Here is a 23,586-nt window from a genome sequence, read left to right on the forward strand (position 1 = left end):
AAACCATGCTGCAGTCAATGAAGCAGCAACATTATGAAAGAGAACGTCCATGAACCCAGTTTGCTGCCAGCCTAGAGTTGATCAGGTTTTGGGGGGGCAGGGGAAGGAGGAGTATATTTTCCTGCTGACTTCAGACAGCTGCCTGTCCTATTAGCAGGCGAGATGATGGGGTGCAACCAGATCTAGGAGAAAGAAGCCAGAGAATGTAGGCTGGTCTGGTGTAAGAGAGAGACAGAGCAGGAGTTAGACCCTGTGCTTCTCAAACTTAGGTCCCCAGCTGTTATTGGACTACAACTCCCATCATCCTTAGCTAGAACAAGTGGTCATGAATGATGTGAGGAGGAGTTGGAGGTTTCCCCATGTATGAACAGGCACACATACGTTTATCAGTTTAAAATATAGTCATGCCTTGGGTTCCAGACGCTTCAGGTTGCGTTTTTTCAGGTTACGGACCCGCCAAAACCCGGAAGTACTGGAACGGGTTACTTCCTGGTTTCGGGAGTCGTCCATGCTCAGAAGCGCCGAATCGCAACCCACGCATGCGCAGATGCGCCACTGCGGGTTGTGAATGCTGCGAGTTGTGAATGTGCATCCCGCACAGGTCACGTTCGCAACCCGAGGGTCCACTGTATAACTATTATCCTTTTATTATTATTTATTGAATTTAGGAATCGCTTCCCATGAAAATATCTCAGTGTGATTAACCATTATTAAAATAATAAAAAAATCAGAAATAATAAATTACATCAAATCAAAAACAGCCATGGACAATTCCTGCTCCTCCCCCCCCCCCCGCTAAACTTCTGTGCACCGCTCAGCAAACTGGTCTCAGCATTGAAAAGCTTTGAAACCACATTGTCCATATGTGGGGTTTTCTGTGCAACTATCAACTTTTCCAGCTGTGCTGATGAATATTCAGTAAGCCCATCATAAACATCCTCTTGGACGATGAAAGTCCTCCTCTGCCAAGGACAGCCCTACAAAAAGGCAGTGAGTCCCCCCCCCCCCCGTCTAAATACAAAAAAAGACTTCAGTAGCAGAACAATGCAAAGGAAAGGAATTTGGCTGAATTTTCGAACTCTTTGACAAACTACCAAACTCATACGCTGGGAACTTTAATTATAATATACAAGCAGGAAAGTGTGATAAATATGAGATTGTTGTTTGTGCTGGGGGGGGGGGGAGCGGAGAGCATGGGAACAAAGCTGTTTCTCTCATTGTACTCTGAGGCAGATATATCCAAAACAAAGAGCACATTTTCCAACACTTTTATAGGAGGACTCCTAAATCTGGAAATGCAAAACTGAGACTTAAGAAATCTGCTGTTCCGTTATTACTGATATTTAAGATAAATGCAAAAGGGAAAATGGAGACTCTGCTTCCATTTACAGCCACACAGACTTTCAAGGCTCAAGTTATGGCTGAGGAGTTTTCAGAAGGGAAAAAGATAATGCGAAGCAGCAAACACAGTAAAAACTGGTTCAAGTTATAGTGTGCCTGAAAAACAGAACTGACTACTCATGACCGGAAAGGGGAAACTGGCCCCTTTGGAGTCAGCTGGAATGAGCTCCCTCACCAGACACGCTACTCTGCTATAGGTGAGGGATCCTATGTTTCAGACTCCGAAACCATATAACTAGCAAGGTAACAGTTCACTGCAGCATGAACTGTGCTTGCATCTTAGGCCACATTTACATCGCACATTTAAAGCACTAGGACACCATTTTAAACAGCCATGGCTTCCCCCAAAGAATTCTGGCAGCTGCTTAGTGCTCTGAGAGTTGTGAGGAGTCCCCCTATTCCCCTCACAGAGCTGCAATTCCCAGAGTTCCCTGGAAAGACGGGTTGCTGGTTAAACCACCAGCAGAACTGTAGTTCAGGGAGGGGGATCTGAAGTCTCCAAGGTCCTATTTCAGCACTCTAAACCAACATGCACCGTTGTGCCCAGGAAAGGTCTCTGTAAATATCGTTCAAACATGCACAATGTGCAAGAGACCGATTGCCTTTCCTGCTCAGGAAATGTCTGCACTGGCTTGGCTCTCTTACATCCCCTTAGATATGCCCACATTTTATTGGATGCCAAGCCAGGACACCCACCCTCCATTCTGGGCAGAGGACAGGTGCGAAAAGCTTCATTGTGAGTAAGGGTGGCGGTAGCTAATACAGGTGTTTTCCTATATATGGGGCAGCTGATGGGGAAGAATATGCCTGCCTTACACGGTTTTGGGATCCCACCTCTTTTTTAGCTGATTTAAATTTGCCAGCCATGTTGTCCTGTGCCATGCCACCACAGTAGCCATTTTCTGACTGGTGTTCACTGCTCTTTCTTGAAATTCCAAATGTGTTCACTGGCCTAAAAAGGTTGGCAAGCCCTGCTCTAAACACTACAGTGCGCACACTTCAGTGCTGTGAATATCCAAAAGTGCCATCCAAATACTAAGTATGACTTTTATACTGATACCATCTGCCCTGTGTGAAGGATGAAGAGAGAAGAGAAAACAAACAAATACACCACCAGGGCCTGCTCCGGAGACAGGCTGTCCCCTCCTCACTACAGGGCCAGCTGGCACCATCTGCCCTGTAGGAAAGGACATGTGGTGTTGGCTCTTGTTTCTTTGCCTGTTGTTTTCTTTTGTGAGTGTGTGGTTCTTGGTGTATCTGTTGTGTTTTATAAACGATGTTAGCCACTTTAAGAAACCTAGTCAAAAAGCAGGGTATAAATCTGCTAAGTAAATAAATAAATGAACTCTGTATGACAGGAGTCTCTCCCCGCCCCCGCCCCCCAGGGAACCAACAAGGGGAATCAACAAGAGAAACCAACAAAGATCCAAGTATTCCATCCGAAGAACAAAAAGTGAGAAAACAGAGGACCCAGATCTTGGCCTCAACATGCGGAAGTCTACCATTACCTTGTCACCAGCTTTACTGCAGGGCCAAAATGGATGCAGCAGAAACAAACCTAGTTGCCAAAGCATGAACATGCATAGAAAAATACAATATTCACTCAGAAGGTGTGAATTTCATTGAATAATTTAACCAGCTAAGCCCAGTTCCAATAAAAATAAAACAATACTGCACCATACTGCTCTTAACTCAAGAGTATCAAGTCACGGTATTTTCACATTGTGAAAAGCAGCCCACATTCAACCTAACTAAAGCCTTTCAGTGACTTTCTTCTATGCTGTCATATGAAATGAATATTGCACTTGGGTGGCAAGTTGTGGCCAGACAGGACAATTGCTCCACAAAAGTCAGAGCTAATCACTCACACCTATTAATCATTCACTATTCCATTACAATTTTGACAAGATTTGCCCCATCAGTGGTAGGCACCCATGAAGTCGCTCATTTTCCCCAGGATAGACACACTCGGCTACCTTAGCCATTTAAACTGCTTAAGCAGGCTTGCCATTAGGAGAGCCTGACTAGCTATTACCTTACACATGCACAAACACTGAGATTGAAGGGCATCATAAAGCTAAATGACAGAGACATGTCTATAGTGTCTTGCCTCTTTATTTAAAGATAATTAGCTGACATGGAGGTGCATGACTTTGAGTGTTTTTAAACCCAAAGGTATCATCTCTGCCTTGGCCTGCTTTGTGACAAGAGAACCTGAAAATGTGCGCACACAACATTAATCACAACTTAGCTGCACAGTGGGACCCACGCAAAATGTAAAACCTTTATTGGCCTTTTAAAAACCGATTAATATTCTGTGCTGAGGACCAAACTAGTCACAAAAGAGCAGCCTTTTGTTTTAGGTTCAGTTGCTGCTGAGTGCCTACAAAGAACAGAGCAAGAAGGAATTAAAAATGCAGCATAGGCTGAAGTGAAGGAAGTTGAAATGGAACCTTCCCAGGACTGTGCTTTCCGTCCATCCCCGGAAACCATTTTAGAGCCATTTGTCTTTTAAAAGCTTAAAAACTATGTAGGCTCTGTTGACTGTATGCCTGTGAATGGTGTATGTGACTCAAACTAAGCCTGCAGCCCGCAAACCACTTAGTAACATCAACAACACGGAAAGTGATCTGAGCATTGTAGCCTAAGTATTATAAAGAGAAGGCATTGTCATAATTAAACAAGGCCACCCTTCCTTATTGAGGTGGCCTACCTCACATTTGGGGGCAAAAACACACACACAATGGGTTGAAGCATGAACTAGTGCAGTACAATCCTATGTGTATTTACTTGGAAGTTCAATGGGGTTTACTCACACATAAGTGTGCATAGGATTGCTCTCTCAATTATAGTACTGTAACTTGAAACTCTCGCTTCCAACGAACTGATTTTAATTAACTGGCCTCGTGATAATTTCACTGACTTTCTATGGCCACTCAGCCAGTATTCCAGCATCGTTTCAGGCATCGTTTCCTATAGCCTTCACCATTTTCAAAACGGCAATTTCCAGATATCTTGCTATATTACCTATACTTAAATTACACAGTCCTTTTCTTTATAAATCTATTTCCAAATAAAATATTTACTTTAAGCAGGAATTAAATATCTGGTTAAATGAGGTACTAAAAGTAAGGAGATTAAAATGTTTCTAGCAAAGTTGGAAAAGGGGGTCTACAAAATATTAAGTGTCACGCTGCACTTATTATGGGCACAGATTGACCATTTGTTGCCTCATCCATTATAAAACCATGACTTCCCTTAAGAACTCTGGTCCTGTCAGCATTTTCATGGTAAACTCTCTTGTCGCTTGTAAAATGTAATTACAAATTCTCAGGCCACAATAAAATATTTTAAAATTTGGCTATTTCCCATTTTAATCATCGGTCTATGGAAAATAACTAAGAGTGAAGGGTTCTAAGGAGGCTATGTAGGATGTTGGATGTGGATGCCATGTGAGGGTTCCATGAAGCAGCTTCCCCAACCTGGTGCCCTTACCATTATCTCTAAAAGTAAAGGGACCCCTGACCATTAGGACCAGTCGCAAACGACTCTGGGGTTGCAGCGCTCATCTCCCTTTACTGGCCGAGGGAGCCAGCGTACAGCTTCCAGGTCATGTGGCCAGCATGACTAAGCCGCTTCTGGCGAACCAGAGCAGTGCACAGAAACGCTGTTTCCCTTCCCGCCAGAGAGGTACCTATTTATCTACTTGCACTTTGACGTGCTTTCGAACTGCTAGGTTGGCAGGAGCAGGGACCAAGCAACGGGAGCTCACCCCGTCACGGGGATTTGAACTGCCGACCTTCTGATCAGCAAGCCGTAGGCTCAGTGGTTTAGACCACAGCGCCACTCGCATCCTTTTCCCATTATCTCTAGCTCCCTATTATCTCTAACCATTGCCCATGCTACCTGGGGGTATTGGGAGTTCAGCAACCTCTAGAAGGCACCAAATTTTTCTTTTGAAAACAGCAGGCAAGAAAACTCCTACCTGCGAAGGCAGGAAATGGAACTGGACCAAGAGGGTTGTCTCTCCCCTGAAGTATCCCTCAAAGCTTTTTTTTCAGACTTCCTACCAGTGGGTGGAGACAACCCACATCATGGATCCCAACTCTCCTCTACAGGAGGTGGTTATCTTCCCTTAAACAGAAGAAGTTGCCCTCTACAGACAAAAATCATTGGTCCATCTACCTCAGTACTGTCTCTATATTAACTCACAGTGACACTCTGAGTTTTCAGACAAGGATGTTTTCCACGCCTACCTAGAAATGCAAGAGATTGAATCTAATCACTCCTGCATACAGAGCATATTCTCTAAAAGTGAGCCAGTGAGTTAGATCTGAAATATAGCCATCCAAAATTAGTAAATGTAACGAAGTTCCTGAATTCAACATACAATTTTAAATGAAAAGCACAGCTGCTCAATCTGAAATGTAAGGCTTATATTAAAATCTAGGGCTGTATGCAGGAACTCAGATGCCAGTGGGGTCTGAATGCATACGCACCTCACTCCACAAAATCCTGACATTTGGTCCAAAATTACCAATCTCTGCAGGAATTGTAAATTTCAAAACTTTGAAATTTCAAAAAAAGAAAAGAAAATTGTTTCACACAAATAGTTTTGCTTCTAACATATGGCAATTAATAAAAGCCCTTTACTCTTGTTCACTTCTACAGCATTCCCTAGTAAGATCCATGAGAGAAGACTCACAAGACTATAATCTGTGAACATCTGAATGCTTCTCTTCACAGTATAAACCTCTTCGAAAAACAAAATGGAAGTCTGGAGGCAACCAAGACAAGAACTTAAGCTTGGGGTCCATGATGTGGCACCAATAGGGCATAGCGCCCGCAGATACACATTACCTTGGCACCTGTGAAGACCCCCTAATTTTTAATGGAAAAAACCCCCTGAGCTTTTACCAAGGGTGGTCCTAAGTGGCTAGAATGAAAAGCAGTCACCCAAACACTCCACCTTAACCCTAACTCCTAACGCTCTCTTTCCCAAAAGCCTTTGGCCCCCGCATAGATGTGTGTTCCTCTTGGGTTTTGCATGCTTTAAATTTTTTTGTCTATTCTTTAAGACTGGGGTGTTTTGCCCAGTTTTTCTTTTTGTTTAGTAGAGGCACTTTGCCTGTTTTGTAAGGGAGATGCTGTCTACTTATTTTGCCTCAGTTTTATTGGGGGTGGGCTTGTTTGAAGATGGAATTCTAAGCATCACCAGTTTTGCTGTGCCCTTGAGCCATAAAGGTGTCCCTGGCTTAAAAACTGTACCTTGGGAAGATTGCAAATACTTTTGTTTTCAAAAATAAGAGAGAAGTTTAACTTAGCAATGGTTTTATTTAAAAACCCAGTGACAGTTTGTCTGTACACCAGCTGAAAAGGGATTTAAATGCCAAAGAGAGACCAAATTAACTAGCCCAGCAGGTTTCTCAACAGACAACGTGAGTGAGAGAAGGTCAAGAGTGAGCTTGCTATTTATCAAATACATGTCTAAACTAATTATTCAATTCAACGAAGTTGTCTTTCAACCAGTATGTGCGGTCAAACCTCCCACCCTTAAGGGTTAACTTCATTAGGGTTCACTCTGTGACAAGAATGTTGATCAGGTTTAAAAGCCTCTCTCAAGACACAAGGCATTCCACTTACACAATGCAGAATTAATACAGATTTCCTGCTTTAAAGGAACTAGCAAAAAGCAACTGTAGGAGGCAAACTGCAGCTCAAGTCTCACTTTTTATCAGGAAGAGTCACCCCAGGGTGATTTACCTGATGATTGACATGTTGGAGATTCCTTAGAATACAGCCTCATGTGGACCGATCAAGATTTACCGCATTTCCCAGAAAGTAAAATTTTACAGATGTTCAAAAATAGCTGTGCAGAAGAAAAAATTAACCTCTTAGCTTCCATTCTAAGTCATAAAAAGAAAATGGGGGGAAGTAGAATGGTACTGCTTCGCCATGAAGCTCTAAGGGTGACCTTGGGTTTCCCACTCAGCCCAACCTACCTCACAGGGTTGTTGTTAAGATAATATGGTGGGGAGGGAACTATGTACGCCACCTTGAGCTCGTTGGAGGAAAGGTGGAATACAAATGCAATAAAGAAAGAAAATAAATAATATTTCGCTAAGCCTACTCTCTTCCCTTTTATTGACACAAGGCATGTGTACAAAAGTGTACAATGTAAGAAAAGCACCAGTACATCATCAGTTGTCTATATTTAATATGTGGCTATACTGCAAACATGGGGCTTAGGAAAACCCTCCATATCCCAAACCTGTGCTCAAAAAAGCAACTGCGTATAGGAATCTGAAATCATAATTGTGTCTAGGATTTTTTTTAAATTAAAAACCCTGTCCCTTCTAATTCAAGCACCATTTCCCAGTCCAGCAAAAGTGCCACGCATTCAGTTATATGCATTCTACCATGAGAGTAACAATTATTAGAATGTTCTTGCTCTAAGGAAAAGCGGTGGGAATTAGTTATGTTTTAGATCAGGCTTCCTCAACCTCGGCCCTTCAGATGTTTTTGGCCTACAACTCCCATGATCCCTAGCTAGCAGGACCAGTGGTCAGGGATGATGGGAATTATAGTCTCAAAACATCTGGAGAGCAGAGGTTGAGGAAGCCTGTTTTAGATCAAAGAAACAGAACCCCTGCTAGTTTGTATCTAACAGTGTTACTCAACTGATGGATAAGGCTTCCATCATGTGGGGGAGCAGTTTCTGCTGTTGCCCATTGTCCCCACTCCTAATATGCTCCAGTGGGTTCAGGAACCCTCCAGAGCAGATTTAAGAAGGATGCAGGGGCTGTGGTAGTGCTGTGGGAATCACCAAAATTGCTTCCCTCATTGTTCTGCTGAAAAATGCCTTATATCAGCTGACAGTACCACAGGATACAACACAGCAGTTAGTATGGTACTTTGTAGTCTCATCTATTGGAGAAAGAGCTGATGCTAGGATTTTGAAAAAAATGGCCAGGAAGAGCTTATGCCCAGTTACGATCTATCAGAAGACCCTCAGTGTTCAGCCACGGGCTGCTTGCGCAATAGCAAAGTAGCATACTTTTGGGTTGTTGAGCCAGGATTGTTATTATTGTTAAATTTGCTTACATTTTGCCCATCTAAATTTTCCAGCAATGGCATTTGCCCAGTTCGCATACAGAAATTCCGTAGCATTCCATGCCTTGTTACACCTGGAAGAAATTCTAGCACAGATGGCAATGTTTTAATATTGTCTAGATGAGATTAGATACTTGGGATTCTAATAACAGGCCCCCAAAACTGGGAGCTACATGCTGGTGTTTCTTAACTACGTGCAGCCTAGCTCTGCAGTTACTCATGCTACTTTACGGCACTTCACAACAGAATGCAGTATTTAGTCATCTGGGGCTGTGATGGTAATACTGGGTTGTCATCATGACTATGCTTGGCAGCAAACCTGATACCACAAGGTGCAATGGTGTGCTTACAGCAAACATATTCCGGTGTACAAATATGGTTTATTATTTGCACAACAGCAGTGCCTGAAGGCTGCTCTCAAGACTGGGGTCTCATCCATTACTATGCAAACAGCAATTAAGACAACATTATGAGAAACTGGCAAGCAAAGAACTGATCATCGACACATGTAAAAGTTACTTAACCACCTTGAAAATGTTCCCATCAAAATAATGCCATATAGTGGGTTTTAGTATCATCTACTAATCAAATTAACTGAATTGTTCATAATTCATCATTCTTGAATGAAAGCACATATTCAATCAGATACTCTGAATGCCAAGCGTTTTGAAGTCCCAGAAGATGTGCCAAGACAGAAGCCCCAACGGAACTCATGAGAGTCTGCTAGGTATACTCTTTCATAAATGGTGCTGCTTCATTTAAAAATCCATGCTTGGAAGTTCACTGGATTCTGTCCTTGAATTTTAGGAGAAATATCTTAAAAATGAGAAGGTAAGGTTCTTCAACATGGAGCCTACATGAAGGTGCACCTCAAAGATGCCCTTGGCCACAACCACTGCCTGCTCTTCCAGGTATAGTACCACAAACACCAAAGTGTCCCTGAAATGTGTTAATGTTCAACTGCTGTAATAGGTTTTGGACTTCATATTCTATAAATGAGGCACACTATAGTCACAACCACACCATACAGGCATCCCTGAAAGAATCCTGGGAACTGTAGTTCATTAAGGGTCCTAGAAATTGTAGCTCTGTGAGGAGTCCCCTAACAACTCTCAGCACCCTTAACAAACTACAGTTCCCAGCATTCTTTTGGCTGTTAGAGTGGTACAAATGTGCTTTAAATGGATGATATGGATGTGACCCAAGTGTAGTAAATAAAGGGGAGAAAAGCTGCTGTACCCCCTTCCCTGGGAGTAAGCCTCACTGAACTCAATGGGTATTACTTTGGAGTAGAGATGCTCAGAGAATATGACTGTGTGCTCACCAGTTAAGATGCTATAATATCTATGTGATGTTCTGGGAACTTTCTCTTTAAATAAAATAATATGTTCAATTTCTTTGCTTGATGAGGTTAATCCAAATTTAATCCGATCTTACACTCACATTTTTAGAAGAAGTCCCAGGCAAACTTTCCTGGGAGTAAGCCCCATTTTACACGGTGGGTGTTGCTCCTATGTAAGCATGTGCTGGATTCTGATGTTAACCCAATTGACTAAATAATTCCTTTACAGTCACATGAAGTGTCTTACATTCTATTCTTGACTCAAGTAGTAAGGCTTAGGGGGATGCTGAGGGGTCTTTACACCTCACCAGAGAATAAGCATGGTTTTTTTCTCTGCAGAATGTACCATTGAAAAAAATGACAACAGCGTAAAAAAGTAGTGTTTGCAAAAGGAGCTGAGCAAATTATGGCGTTTGAATTCCATTATCATCCCACACTTCTGCATCTCTTCTGCCACATGAAAGTTCTTATTATGCCATTAGGTTTGGAAGCCTGTTTTCTCTCTGCTAGTAATTCTCCAGTGTTCTCACATCTGAAATTGTTTCATATATGTAAACGACATTTCTGCCGCAGGGAAAAAAAATTGGTTGTTTTTCAATAATGCCACATGCTGATAAGATCCAGATTCTGTAGAGTGAATATCTAGTCCAGAAGCAAGATGCTTTTAAAATGCACACTCCCTTCAAAGAGCTAATCAGAAGATAACCCCCACCCCTAAAAAGAATGAATAACTACTATGATGACCCCAAAGAGTGGATTCTTCCTTTACTACAACATTCTGCGCTGTGCTGTAGAAACATCCCTGTCACTTTAAGTCTATGATCAGGGGGCTTAGAATAGGAAACAGCCAGCAAAGCAAATTACTGAACATAAACCAAGGAGCACACAAAATGTTTGTTTTGTGTGTTTTTAAAAAAACAAAAACAAAAAACCCTTAAACTTTCTTTGGAAAACAAGTATAGCAGGCTGCTAGCCCTCATGGTTGCAGAGAAAACATGTTGGTGATTTATCAGAAGCAAGATGGAAACTGCATTGTTTTTCCATTCTGTTTCTACCCTCCCAGCACCTTCTCCCAAAACGACCTCATAATATTGCTAGACACCTTTTCATTTCAAACCCCCCCCCACTATTCTAGTCTATACTGATGGCAGCAGCGACTGCTGGTAGTGGAGGAAGGAAAATGAACAGCATAATAACGTCAGGACACAGGATAAGTTGTTCTTAATATTAGGCTAGGGCTTCATCCCTGATCCCTGAATTCCTCTCATGAACGCTGGCTGGCTGGGGCTGATGGGAGTTGGAGTCCAACAAGGTCTGGAAGACCTCTGTGGAGGGAATAGAGGACCAATAAGATATTCAGCTGCCCTTAAAACAGCAGGGCTTTAGTTGGATGCATTCCCAAGGCAGCAAGCAAGCAAGCTGCAGGCGCATGCCTTAAACATGTCATGAGTCCTGCCTCTTTTAATCTCACCCAATCAAAAAAGCCATCTCTAGTGGGCTCAGCTGATGACAGGCTGCACCATCACTACACTTCATTAAGATTTATTTTTTTCCTGGAAATGCATAATTCAACCGGATCACCAATGTAAATAAACTCTAAGAATTGATTCTCAATTTCTGGGCATCTCTAGGAAGGCATAATTTCATATACAAATGAGTAAGCAAAAAGAAACAGAATCAATTATGCATTCCAACAGATGGAGGAGAGGGGTGGGAGAGGGAGGAAGCAAGCCCTAGTCTTCTTATATGATATACAGAGGCCAAATCGCCTCAACAAAGCATCTGGGAGAGGACACGTTTCATGAACATTAGACTGATGAGATTGTTTTGACAGTTCAGTTAATATAAATGTGTTAGCTCATTGTATTACAAGATAACAGCAACTATATTAAGAATGCACTAGGCCCCTTACTGTGAGGCCCAGAAGGTGGGAGGGGGGGATAGAGCACAGGGGCCCTCTATCCCATTCAGCATAATGCAAACTTTCTTACTCCCAATACATACGCTGTAATCAAAAACATCATCTTAAAATTCCAAAAATACCACAGATTGAGGAACTTGGGAGTCTGGATGTCCCTAAACGAATATCAGCTCCAGAGGAGAGTTCCAAACGATTACGGCTGCAAAAACCCTCATTTGTACAAGACACAATAGCAATTTGAAGTGTTGTCATTCTTCTGTGTTTTCTTTGGCATGCACCGGCACGCAGATTTTGTTTGGATTTCAGAACACCCCCTGTAGCGTTTGCACCGCAGGATTTTTCTGCGGCTTAAAAACAATAAGGGGAAAAGTTGCTAGAAAACTAGCAAGAACCAAACATACCCACAAAAAAAGGGTCCATTTTTCTATTAACAGCCCAACACAACATGCTACTCATGGACTAAATGTGGCCCAATATGTCAGTTTTTGGGGCCCACGAAGGATAACCCTTCACTTGCACCATTTATCAACTGGGTGCTGTCCAAGAGTTGCCAGCTTTGAATATTCACAAGTCTTTGGGACAGCTTCCCAAATTCTGGGGTGCACCTTTTGGCAGTACCTCCACAGCCCTAAAACCTACCTTTAGACACTGCATCTATCTGGGGATGGTATCCACAGATTCTCCACTCCCCCCCATGACACAAAAGATGCCAGTACTACACCTTCATGAGCTAATAATAAGTGGAATAGGGGGCTTGGGATGAAAGGAAATGCAACAGAAAAATCCTTACAGGTGCGTAGATAGTAATAAATGATAATGCAAATCTAGTGATGTAGACATCTATGAGTCCAATAAGCATGGCATTGCTCTGTCAAGTAAATTAAGATATATAAACATTAATTGTGCTGCATGTGGTTCATGAGACAGCTAAAGGTCACCCCCAATTAATGATAAGTGGTAATAAAATGGCTTTTGTGGTCATTTTTGAGCTATGCATCTCTTTTCAATAGACTACCTGTGGACAAAATTACAATGAACAAACAGAAAGGGGTTGTTGTTTTTTCAAACAAGAGAAGCAATTTTTATGGACAATGTTGCCTTTTTTGCTCTGAAATAGCTTAGCATGAAATTTTGGACTGAATCCCAACAGACTGCTGTTAAATACTATGGTTTAGAAGGCCTTATTCCTCTTGAGAAATGACTAAAGCCTTATTTGACGATGGATACCCCAGTGTGAGCCCCTTACAGTCTTTTTTCATGTTACTGATGTCATGTTTTAAGACTGAGTACAGGAGATGATGACCTTTCAGAAATCAAAGCTTAGCTCAAACAAAATTCATGACGTTATTTGTAGGCTTAAGTTGTCAAACAATGAATTAAGCTCCCTATTTTGCAAAGATGTACACATCTCCTTAACCAACCAAGAAACAGTGCAAACCTATAAATGTCTATTCAGCAGTAAATCCCAGTTTTCAGTGGCTTTTCTCCCAGTTATATGTGTACAGAATCGCAATCTTAACTTTCTTAAAATAGTAGCAGCTTACTTGCGAGTTCTAAGGAGGAAAGCTTTGAAAATACTTGTTCTAGGGGTCACACTATAACCAACATGGTAGTTACATATATGTTACCAATACATCCTCCTATATTTTGTCCATAGCCACATTTTCTCCCTTAGCACTGAAGCTAAAATAGTCACACCTGGAATTAGTCACAGCATCATTCTTCTGTTGGGTCCAATAGAGCAGTGTCAATGGTAACAACACAGGTGACAGAAAACTAAGTTCCTGTGTGGAAGAGTTTCCACAAAACACACAAGTGATGAGATCACCTTGGTGCTGGTGGTACATGGTTATTTATACAGAGCCTGAACTTCCTCGGAAATTAATGACCCCATTCAAAAAAACAAAACTTAAACAAACAACAACAGTGACTCACCTTCAGGTTCCAAAGTGGTGTCTTCACCAACTAAATTGTATGATGGCCGAGCCAATGAAAATCCAGCCATGGTGATCACCACCAGGCAGATAAGGCAACATGAATTCCAACTGACCATCTTCTCAATGCCAGTCCCTGATCCTCTTCCATACCTCCATGTGGACTTTACTCCCATCTGAGCTCCTCTACGCAAGCATGGGCTGAAAGGAGCACCTTAAGCCTTGATAATAAGTACCTTCTTACTCCCGATTGCTGCTGGTTCTCCTAAGGGAAAAGGAGAAGGACATTTGGTGAGTTAAGGAAACCAGAATTTCTGCATTTAAATTGCAAGATCCCCAATCATGCCTCCATTTTCATCAATGGTTCAGACAAATCCAGGACCTGCTCCATTTTTTATTTATTTTTATTATTATTTTTTGGAGGACTCCAACATAGGAGGTTCCCTGGAGTCCCGAACTGAGTTGGAGGGAGAAGTAACATAAGCAACATAAGGTTGGGTAGGAACCGGCTGCAAGCCTGTGTGAAGCACAGAAAGGATTACAAGGAAGCTCAGAGCAGGATTGCCTGGGTGTTTGCTGATAAACTTTCTCTTCTTTTGGCAATCCTTCACACTATCAGAAACTGCTACAAATTGCACATCATTAAGCTTTAGCTTCATTTTCGCATGGATCATCTGAGGCTGAAGAAATATAGTCACAGCGGTCAAATACTAAGTCCATTCTTTTGGCAAAGCCTACATAAGTATCAGTAGGCTCTGGGACATTTGTATTCAAGTTCTACATCTACTGACTCACTGAGCCAATTTAAAGCTACAGAAATAACACATAGCACCTTACTGGATGTTACTACTTTAGTGCAGGCAGATGACCTCCATGCTTGAGTATTTCAACACCTAAAGAATTCCCCTCACACAGAAAAGTGTGTGTGCCACTGAAAATAATACCATTCCATCATTTCCCCCTGATGGGCTCGTTTACTGTATTCAGGGAGATAATTGTGTTGCCTAGAAGTGACAGAACATGCAATCAACCATGCGCACCCTGAACTGATATAATCAAGGAAAAGTTTTACTACGTATGTGCCATATTGCTTTTGTTTCTCCCTCTTTTATATCATAGCAACAGACAAAAAACTAAAATCTCTCGCTCAGCCTCAGGTCTCAATCTGTGAACCTGCCTCCAGGGTTGTTCCAAAGGGAAAACAAAATAAAGTACATTTAACGTGATATAAACAAGAAGGAACAGCAATACGCAACTATCAATCTAACCTTCAAACACTCCTAACACTATGGCTTAGTATACTTCCCCCCTGCTTAAATTACCATATATAACATATTCCAGTTTTCATTCTAAAAACCAAAGTCAAATACAAAGTCAAGTACTGGCAGTAACCATTTTAGGTGCATCCAATTGACATCCAGTTACCAACATGGGAGAACGGGAGCAGAACAGGGTGGAACAGGGGTGGGGTACACAGGGGCCAGGAACGGAACCCCATGTGAAATGGTCACCGCCTCCAGTATTGAGTCGTCAACAATGCAGAGTTCTAAACCTGAAAATGCAGATTACCAGCTCAAGGCCCAAATAACCATGCAATATTCTTTAGGATTTAAAACCAGGAGCCCATTCTCAGTTTTGAACAGATACACCTGACATTTGAAAATACTCATTCTATACATGCAAAGCAATCTTGCGCATTTGCTAGGAAGTAAGTCCCACTATGCTGAATGGGGCTTGTATATTCCTCAGTGTGTTTAGGTCTGCAGCTTTATTGAACTAGTAAAGCACAGAAGGTAATTGCACTGCGCCATTCCATGAACATTTGCATAGTTCCATGTTTTGTTTTGTTTTGTTCATTGTAGCCCAGTTTTTTTTAAAAAAAACCCAACTTAAGTAAGAAAAGCTATTTATAACCATCCTATCCTAAACAGTATAAAGGCAGTATAAAGTCTGTTTTTGAGATCTAATCCAGCCTGCCGGTTGGTTTAATCCAACAACTTTGGTCGGCCCTTCACTTCATCAAACCTGGCCCTCTTTGAAAAAAGTTTGGACACCACTGGGTTAAAGGCAGCTTCCTATGTGCCTATGTACCTGTTGTATGACTATCTGTTATGAAGCTTGAAGGCAGCTTCCTCTGTTTCTAAGAAGAAGAGGAAGGAAAAAGCAGCAGCGTGGTTGGCCCTCTTGCCTGGAGAGATGCAGCAGCGAAGACAGGGAAGGAGTTGCTCCTTTGGGGAGGAGGAAAAGAAGTATTAATGGGACCCATGTCTCCAGGATACGTGAATATTTCTTCGTGCTCTTGGGCTGAGGAGTTTTCAGATGCCAGCACATTGCTTAAGGGAGCTACTTTAATCAAAAAATATCTATGAAGTTTGTTTTAAGCAAATAACATAATTGTATACATGTGCAGGCCCATCATGTTTCGTTTTACAAAATTACCACATTCTATTTTTGCGCTGTGCAAATCCTTCCATGAATTTGCATGGCAGAAGGCCAAGAATCAATTAGAGCAGACTCTCTCTCTCTCTTTATCAAGGTACACACGGCCAGACAATGCAAGATAAAGATAGAGCAACTCGAAGCTCTGTTCAGGGAGAGCTAGCCTTACATGGTTTGGAAGTGTACAATAAAGTGCCCTTTCATGCAATTAAGTCTGAAATCTTCCAAACATTCAACTCCCGAGCATTCTGTTCTGGAGCAAGTGATTACAAGACTGAACGTTCTGGAGTATGTGATTTGTGGGCTGAAATGCGCATTTGTCTATAAAAGCAGTTGTCCTGAAATCGGGAACTCTGGATTCATCTTGCTGACATCTGTAACTGTTATTGCTCAACACTCATATGGCGCAGACCATACAAGGGATAGAGTCCCAGTCCAGGAGGCTTGCAAGCTAAACCAGGCAAGGGGAAGCCGGGAAGAAGTGATGCTGTGGAAATGGAGTAAAGGAGAGGCAGGTGCCAAAGGAGAAGCAGGTAACATGAGTTAGTTTTACCCATGATTCCTTTTCGCATCTATTGGAGCACCTCACCCAGGAAATTCAGTCCTTGGTCTCAAGCAATCCACCGTGTTTTCATCCCCACTCCCCTACCTGCAGTATGGACAAAACAGTGCTTCCATCAACTTAAAGGTAAAGGGACCCCTGACCATTAGGTCCAGTTGTAGCTGACTCTGGGGTTGCAGCGCTCATCTCGCTTTATTGGCCGAGGGAGCCGGCGTGCAGCTTCCAGGTCATGTGAACAGCATAACTAAGCCGCTTCTGGTGAACCAGAGCAGCTCACGGAAAGGCCATTTACCTTCCCGCCGGAGCAGTACCTATTTATCTACTTGCACTTGACATGCTTTCAAACTGCTGGGTTGGCAGGAGCAGGGACCGAGCAACGGGAGCTCACCCCGTCTCAGGGATTCGAACAGCCGACCTTCTGATCAGCAAGTCCTAGGCTCTGTGGTTTAACCCACAGCGCCACCCCATGTCCCTCCACTAACTTAGCAGGACACTTAGAGAATCATAGAGTTGCAGAGTTAGAAGTGGCCCTGAGAATCATCTAGTCCAAGCCCCTTTAATGCAGGAATATGCAGTTGTGCCATTCGGGAATTGAACCTGCGACCTTGGTGTTTTTATCAGCACCCACTCCAACCAACTGAGCTTGTAAGGATTGATTGAGATAACATATGCAAAGCACTTTGAAAAGAGAAGCGCTGTGAAAGAGAAGGGGTTGTGCACACCCACATTCAATGCACAAGAGTGTGAGAGAAGTAGCTGCAATCTGATAAAACAATGAGATACACAATTCAGCCAAGGCGACAGCTCCCATGAAACCTCTGTTGGTCTGGATGAGAACAGCATTTACGAAGCACCTTAGTAACTGGACCAAACAAAAACCTCTTTTGTTCCCTCACACAAACACAGCACCCAGACTTCAGGAGGCAAATAAATCAAGCAGCCATGGCAATTATGCTCTTCTGTGTGATATGGTCAGTGATGGATTTCCAGAGGTTATCTGTCAACTGTGAAAGAACAATAGATAAAGCTATTCTCATTTTACCTATTCTGCTCTCATTCCTGTGCTACCCTCTTACACTCTGAGCACAGCAATAACTCAAAAACCTTTCTTCCCTCTGGATGTGGGAGACCCAAATTCCAGTTACTACTCTTTGTTTAGCTTGTGCTCTTTCTTTCTCTCAACCTAACATACATCACATACTGTGAGTATATAGGGGTAAGATGCACATGTAAAGAGCTCTGCTCACCCAAAGATCTAGAAGTGGTGTGTTATCATGCTGCCCACACTAGTTATCTCAAAGTATATCAGGGAAAAGTAGTTATGGGCAAAATCCTTCTAGCTCAATATCTGACATAAAACTGCCAAAACTGGACAATTATAGAGACAATGTTTGCTGCCCAATAGAGAAAATGCAATCTAAGTTTTCTAACGTATTACAGTGGTACCTCGGGTTACATACGCTTCAGGTTACATATGCTTCAGGTTACAGACTCCGCTAACCCAGAAATATTACCTTGAGTTAAGAACTTTGCTTCAGGATGAGAACAGAAATCGTGTTCTGGCTGCAGCGAGAGGCCCCATTAGCTAAAGTGGTGCTTCAGGTTAAGAACAGTTTCAGGTTAAGAACAGACGTCCAGAACAAATTAAGTTCTTAACCCGAGGTACATCATGCTTCAGAAACAGCACATGCAATTCCTTAAAACTTTTACCAGTAAGATCTTTGGTGAAATAAACCCTTCAGTGCACAATATTTTCTTGAAAGTTCACTTTTGATTTGATACTTAAAGCTAGAAAATGGGACTGAGTCAACCTCACATGACATATTAAAGAAACTGGTGAAATATATTATCAATAAAGGGCATGGGAGGCTTAAAAGCATGCAATCCTTTTAAATAAATTTAATTTCTATAGTTGCATAATGGTTATAGCCAACCACGGAGACCCATTTGTTCTGCTCCTACAAACCACCTAAAGTGCTTCTCTTAAACCCATCAGTCCCTCACCAGACTACTGATGCCTTATTACAGGATTCATAGTCTCTCTAAGAGTATACAAGTTACCCATAACTCTATCTTAATCGAAATATAGACTGTCGTCATTTTAAAAAGGGATATAACATGAGGCTTTAGGGGGAGCAGGGAGAGAAGAGGAGACAGAAGAGTTTATTCTATGAAGCTGTAACAAAAGTGAGACTAACATCTTACAACACACTTAACTTCAACAAAACTACCAGGCAAGGAACTTGAAAGTCCAACTTGACATATTTTTAAAGAGCACAATTCACTCTTTCCCTATAAGACATTGGAAGCAATATACCCCTTACACGTCAACAGCAAACTCAGCAAGCCTTTGAATTACATAATTCTCACTACATCATTTCCACAGGGAACATTAGTCTCCCCAATTACGGAGTCCCACTTCCACCTCTCCAAGCATATGGGCCTCTCTAGAAGGTGGAGGGGACGGGGACCCAGACTCCAGTTCTTTCCCTTATCTTACTTGCTATAGTCTTGCTAGATGGTTTTATAGGGAGACCTCCTACCCTGGGGTAATTATGTACCTATCTCAATGTTTGGCACACAGTCCCAGCATGCTTCTTGGCCTTCACAATTCTGGCTTCCTGACTACAATAGCATAATCCCTCCAGGAGTCTCAGGCTCAGTGAAAGCCACACGTAGTGTTTATTTTTCCCCTTGAAAGGGAACTCTTTTCTCTCTTCTATACTGCCCTATACTGGGGAAGGAGTTGTCAGCCACCCATGATTGATGGCTTGCCTGGCCACCCGCTCATCAAGTCAATTTTCACCTCAGTCACATACCTGCCCAAATGTCTTTGCCAAACTGACAAGCATGGGAAAAAACAGCCTGGGGTTGGAGCCCTACCAAATTCCTTCAAGCTGCCACATTTATTTACTTTTTTTTTTTTATGCGCACGCAAACAAGTTGTGCTTGTTCTAGAGAGGCAGTAATTAAATCCAAGCCTAAGTATTCATTTTAATCTAGCTCCATTGTTATGTGGGCAGTGTTTATCACTCCCCAGGGAAGTTGTAATTTGCAGAGAGTATGTCATCCAAATCAATACTCTGACCTGTGTATCCTCCCTAGGCATTTAGAGTACAGCCAAAAAAAAAAAATCTGTGCAAGTGTGGATCAATGTCCTCCACCAGCTTATAGAAAATTAGCTGTATAGCAATTAAGTGACAGTAGACTGGGTCTGATCGCAGGAGGAGAGTGAAGCCCCGCTAACCCCTTCACACTGCCATCTTCAAAGGGATCGGCTATTAAACATTAATTCTGGACGGTTATTCGGGGGAAAACAGCCTGGCAGCATCAATAGTTTTGCTTTGTCTGAACTTCCTTCATTCACTTTTCTTGGGGACTAGCCTGTTTTTCTCCAAGTCTTCTGCGGATCAGAAAGAGAGAAGGGGAAATCTGCATTTTAATTGACATTCCACAGAGGTCCAGAGGCCGCTTATTGCAGTCTATTCAAACCAAACAGGCTTTTCAGATGAAAATGAGTAAAGGCAAGTAGAAGATTTACAGGGATTTGGTACAAAAGAGACAATGGGGTTTGAAATGTTGATGGCGCTTCACACCAGCCACATAATGGGCCCCTGTTTGAAAGGCAGTTTTATACACAGAATATATATATTCTTTTTTAGAGGAAGGAAAATTATGGATCGCATCACTAACACTCACACAAACTCCCCACGAGAAGGACCTCCTGTTCTTTTGGTTTGTGTTACTTGTACATCACGTTTCCACTAAGCTCCATGTAAATCACTTCTCTCCATATGCACAGATTGTTGCCACAGTCACTAAAGGATTCCATGTGGGGTGGTTGGGGGGTGAGGGGTTTTTTTTTGCCTAACTAGGTCCTTCCACAGCACTATAGGTGAAAGAATCTGCACAGGCTGTAGGTTTTGCTGTGTTCAGCATCGCTAAAGCCCGGTTCCCCTTCTTCCTGCAACTGAATAAACTAGATCCCCTCCAATTCCACCCCTCTTCAAACAAAAGCCCTTTAATGCCACGCCAATTAAATCATAGCTCTACAATTTGGGTCCTGTTACAACCGTATGAATACATTCTGCATATCATCTTATCTGGAAATATAAACAGGGGTGGGGGCTCAGCCGGGGTTTAGAGCCTAAAAAAAATAAGCTGCCAAGTGGAAACCTCTGACCTAGGAACAACGGTCCTTTAAGGCAGCTCAGCCAGCATGGGGAGGCACTCTGCACATGCTCAATAGTTCATCTTGTCATTTTTCCAATGTCCCAAGCCCTGGCAACAGTTTTTTAAGCAGGTACACCTTTGCTCAAATTATTGAACTCAATAGGCTAACATGCCAGAGGAGGATGAAATATAAATAACAATACTATTTAAACTTTTTTTTACTATGGAGAAGAAGAAGAGGAGAAGTGGTTCTGAACTTCGCCTGCTTCTTGAAAGGAAACAACAACCTTGTCACCACCTTTGCCATCCTAAGCACTTCCACCTGGGCGCAAAGCCCCCAGGAGCCCTTGGAATTTACGCACTTCCAAATCCATGTGTTAAACCGCAGCCTCGCCTGCCATGCCATCTAAACCACATCACCACGGAAGACCTCTGAGCGAAAAGCGCCGTTCGCGAAGGGCTAAAAAGTAGAGGCTGGCGACGGAGGAAGAGAGGGGTGCAAACTGTCAACCGCAAGAGGAGCGGGAAGGATCCTTGCGGGCGCCCTTTCGGAAAGGAGGTCCCGCGCTCCCAGCCCTTCGGGTGGATCCAAACCCGCGCCAGGCCCCACGCCACCTGTGGGGGCTACCGATCCAGACCCACGCAAAATATGGAGGGCGTGCGCTTACTACGCCTCGGCAGTTGCCACATGTCGCTCGGCGCAAACATCCCAAATGCCAGGCTGCGCAACGTCGCCGCTCCGGGAGATGCCCCAGCTTTGCAGGGGGAAAGCTTTTGCAAATTTCGATCGCGCAAGCGGCACACGTTGCTTCACAAATGCACAAAGCGATCGCACGGAGGTGCCCCAGGGAGCGTCACTCCTGGAGATCCTGAGGATTCCTCTCTCTCTCTCTCTCTTCCCCGATCGCCCCCCTTTCCTTTCCTCGCCGGCCCCCCTCTCCTCTCCACTGCAAGCCAAGCCTGGTCCAATTACCTGGTATGAAAAGGCTCCGCGTAAGCGATCCGCTCTTCCTTTGCAGCAGGCGTGTGTGCGGGATGAAGCCCGGCGGCGCCCGCAGCCTTCTTTTTCCCCGCAGCGGGGAGAGGAGGAGAAGGAGAGGAGCACCTCTCCGTAAAAAAAGTAAAAATAAAAGCCCCGCGATCTCGCCTCTCCGCCTTTACTCCGCGCGCAGCCGCTCCAACCCGTTGCTGCGAAGCCCCGGACCCGCGCGGGGAGACTGGGCCACCGTCGCCCCCATCACCGCTGGCGAGCCAAACGCTGCCTTCTTTTCCGGCGCCCCCAAACCTCTCCAAAAATTAAAAAAAGCTGGACGGAGCAGCAGAACGGGGCTGCGTTTGCTCTTTTTATTTAGAGAAGGAAAAACTAAAAGGGTTGAGGAAAAAGGAGGCAAGCAGTGTGTCGCGATTTTTCTTTTTCTTTTGCTCTTCTCCACTTCTCCAAAGATCCAGGTTTAGGGAGAACTTTCCCAAAAGTTGTCGTTGCTCAGAAAAAGGAAAAAGCACAGCTGCCTTTAAGTCCAGATCCAGTCCATTCAGAATCCCTGTTGCAAGCAAACTCGAAAACTTTATCAGGTCTACAAGCCCTTTCTCTCGCTCTCCCTCTCCCTCTCCCTCTTTCTTCCCCCTCCTTCCTCTGGTCACTCCCCCGAAGTTGAAACCTGAGCCATTTCCTGGACAGTTCCTCTGCCAATCACAGCAGTTCAGCAATAGTTGAACTCCGTAGGCTCTTCCCCTCGCACTGGAGATGCATTAAGGAGAATAGGGCTCTCTTTCTCTTTCTTTCTCTCTTTCTCTCTGCCTCTCTCTCCCGCAACCTCATAGAAAGCACTCCGGGGGAAAACGCCTCCAAGCGGCACCACAAAACCAGCAAGCAAAGAAGTAAAATAAAATGTCATCTCTGCACACACAAACACACAGCCTCCTGGTGTATTACTGATATTCACAGCCTTGACTGGAGTTTGCAAATGATGTTGCAGCCCAACATCTTATGCTGTGCTGTAGATGCTTTAAAAAGAAAAAATTTCAGATAATTGAGTGATCACTTTTTGCCCTCTGGCATCTCCACCACCTGGTGGGCGCAGGATGACCCACTGAAGATGTCAACACACAAACACATGCACATCAAGACCAAATAGAGCTGTTCTGTGTGGCAGCAAAGATCACTTTTGTCCAGTCCGCAGGGACATATCTTAACGTTTTGGGAAGATGACTAATCCGTAATTAATTTCTTGTTGTAGCAGCACTGGGCATAAATGGTCGTAGAACAAAAACTGAAATGGATGCAGCATTCTGCTAGCACAGCATAGCCTAGTAACATCTTGTAGAAGCCAAGATGTGAGGGGGTTAAGGAGAAAGCAGAGAAGAGGAAAAAAGGGTTCCTGATAACAGGGGAGGGGAAAAATCAGATTTGAAAAGATAAATCTTTCTCCCTGCCTCCCACCCACCCACCGACACCAACAAATTTTACCAAAATATTGGCACACCGACCACAGATCCATAGAGTTGCAAGGGACCATGAGGGTCATCTAGCCCAACCCCCTTGCAATGCAGGAATCTTTGAGCAATGTGGGGCTTGAACCCACAACCCTGAGATTATGAGAGTCTCATGCTTCACCTACTGAGCTATCCCAGTATGTTCCGTATATCCATAATCCATTGGGAAATTCTCATGTGTCTGTTGAAATTAGTGTGTTTCTGTTAA

At 43.3% G+C, this 23,586-nt stretch overlaps 1 protein-coding gene across 3 annotated transcripts in view; it reads right to left on the minus strand.

The window, feature by feature from the left end:
* FGFR2 (fibroblast growth factor receptor 2) overlaps positions 1-22,711 on the minus strand; it is a 113,929-nt gene extending 91,218 nt beyond the window's left edge. Inside the window, exons 1-2 of one of the 3 annotated variants that reach the window (XM_083439618.1) lie at positions 21,859-22,711; positions 13,713-13,976 (exon numbers count right to left, since the gene is read on the minus strand). In XM_083439618.1, the coding sequence (XP_083295744.1) occupies positions 13,713-13,887 (175 nt within the window). In that variant the 5' untranslated portion in view covers positions 13,888-13,976; positions 21,859-22,711. The remainder of the gene's footprint in view (positions 1-13,712; positions 13,977-21,858) is intronic. The other 2 variants (XM_083439619.1, XM_083439620.1) reach the window with 2 other exon arrangements.
* Positions 22,712-23,586: the final 875 nt, after the last annotated feature.

The sequence above is a fragment of the Podarcis tiliguerta genome (assembly GCF_965153285.1).
Source record: "Podarcis tiliguerta genome assembly, chromosome: 5".
Taxonomy (NCBI): Eukaryota; Metazoa; Chordata; class Lepidosauria; order Squamata; family Lacertidae; genus Podarcis; species Podarcis tiliguerta.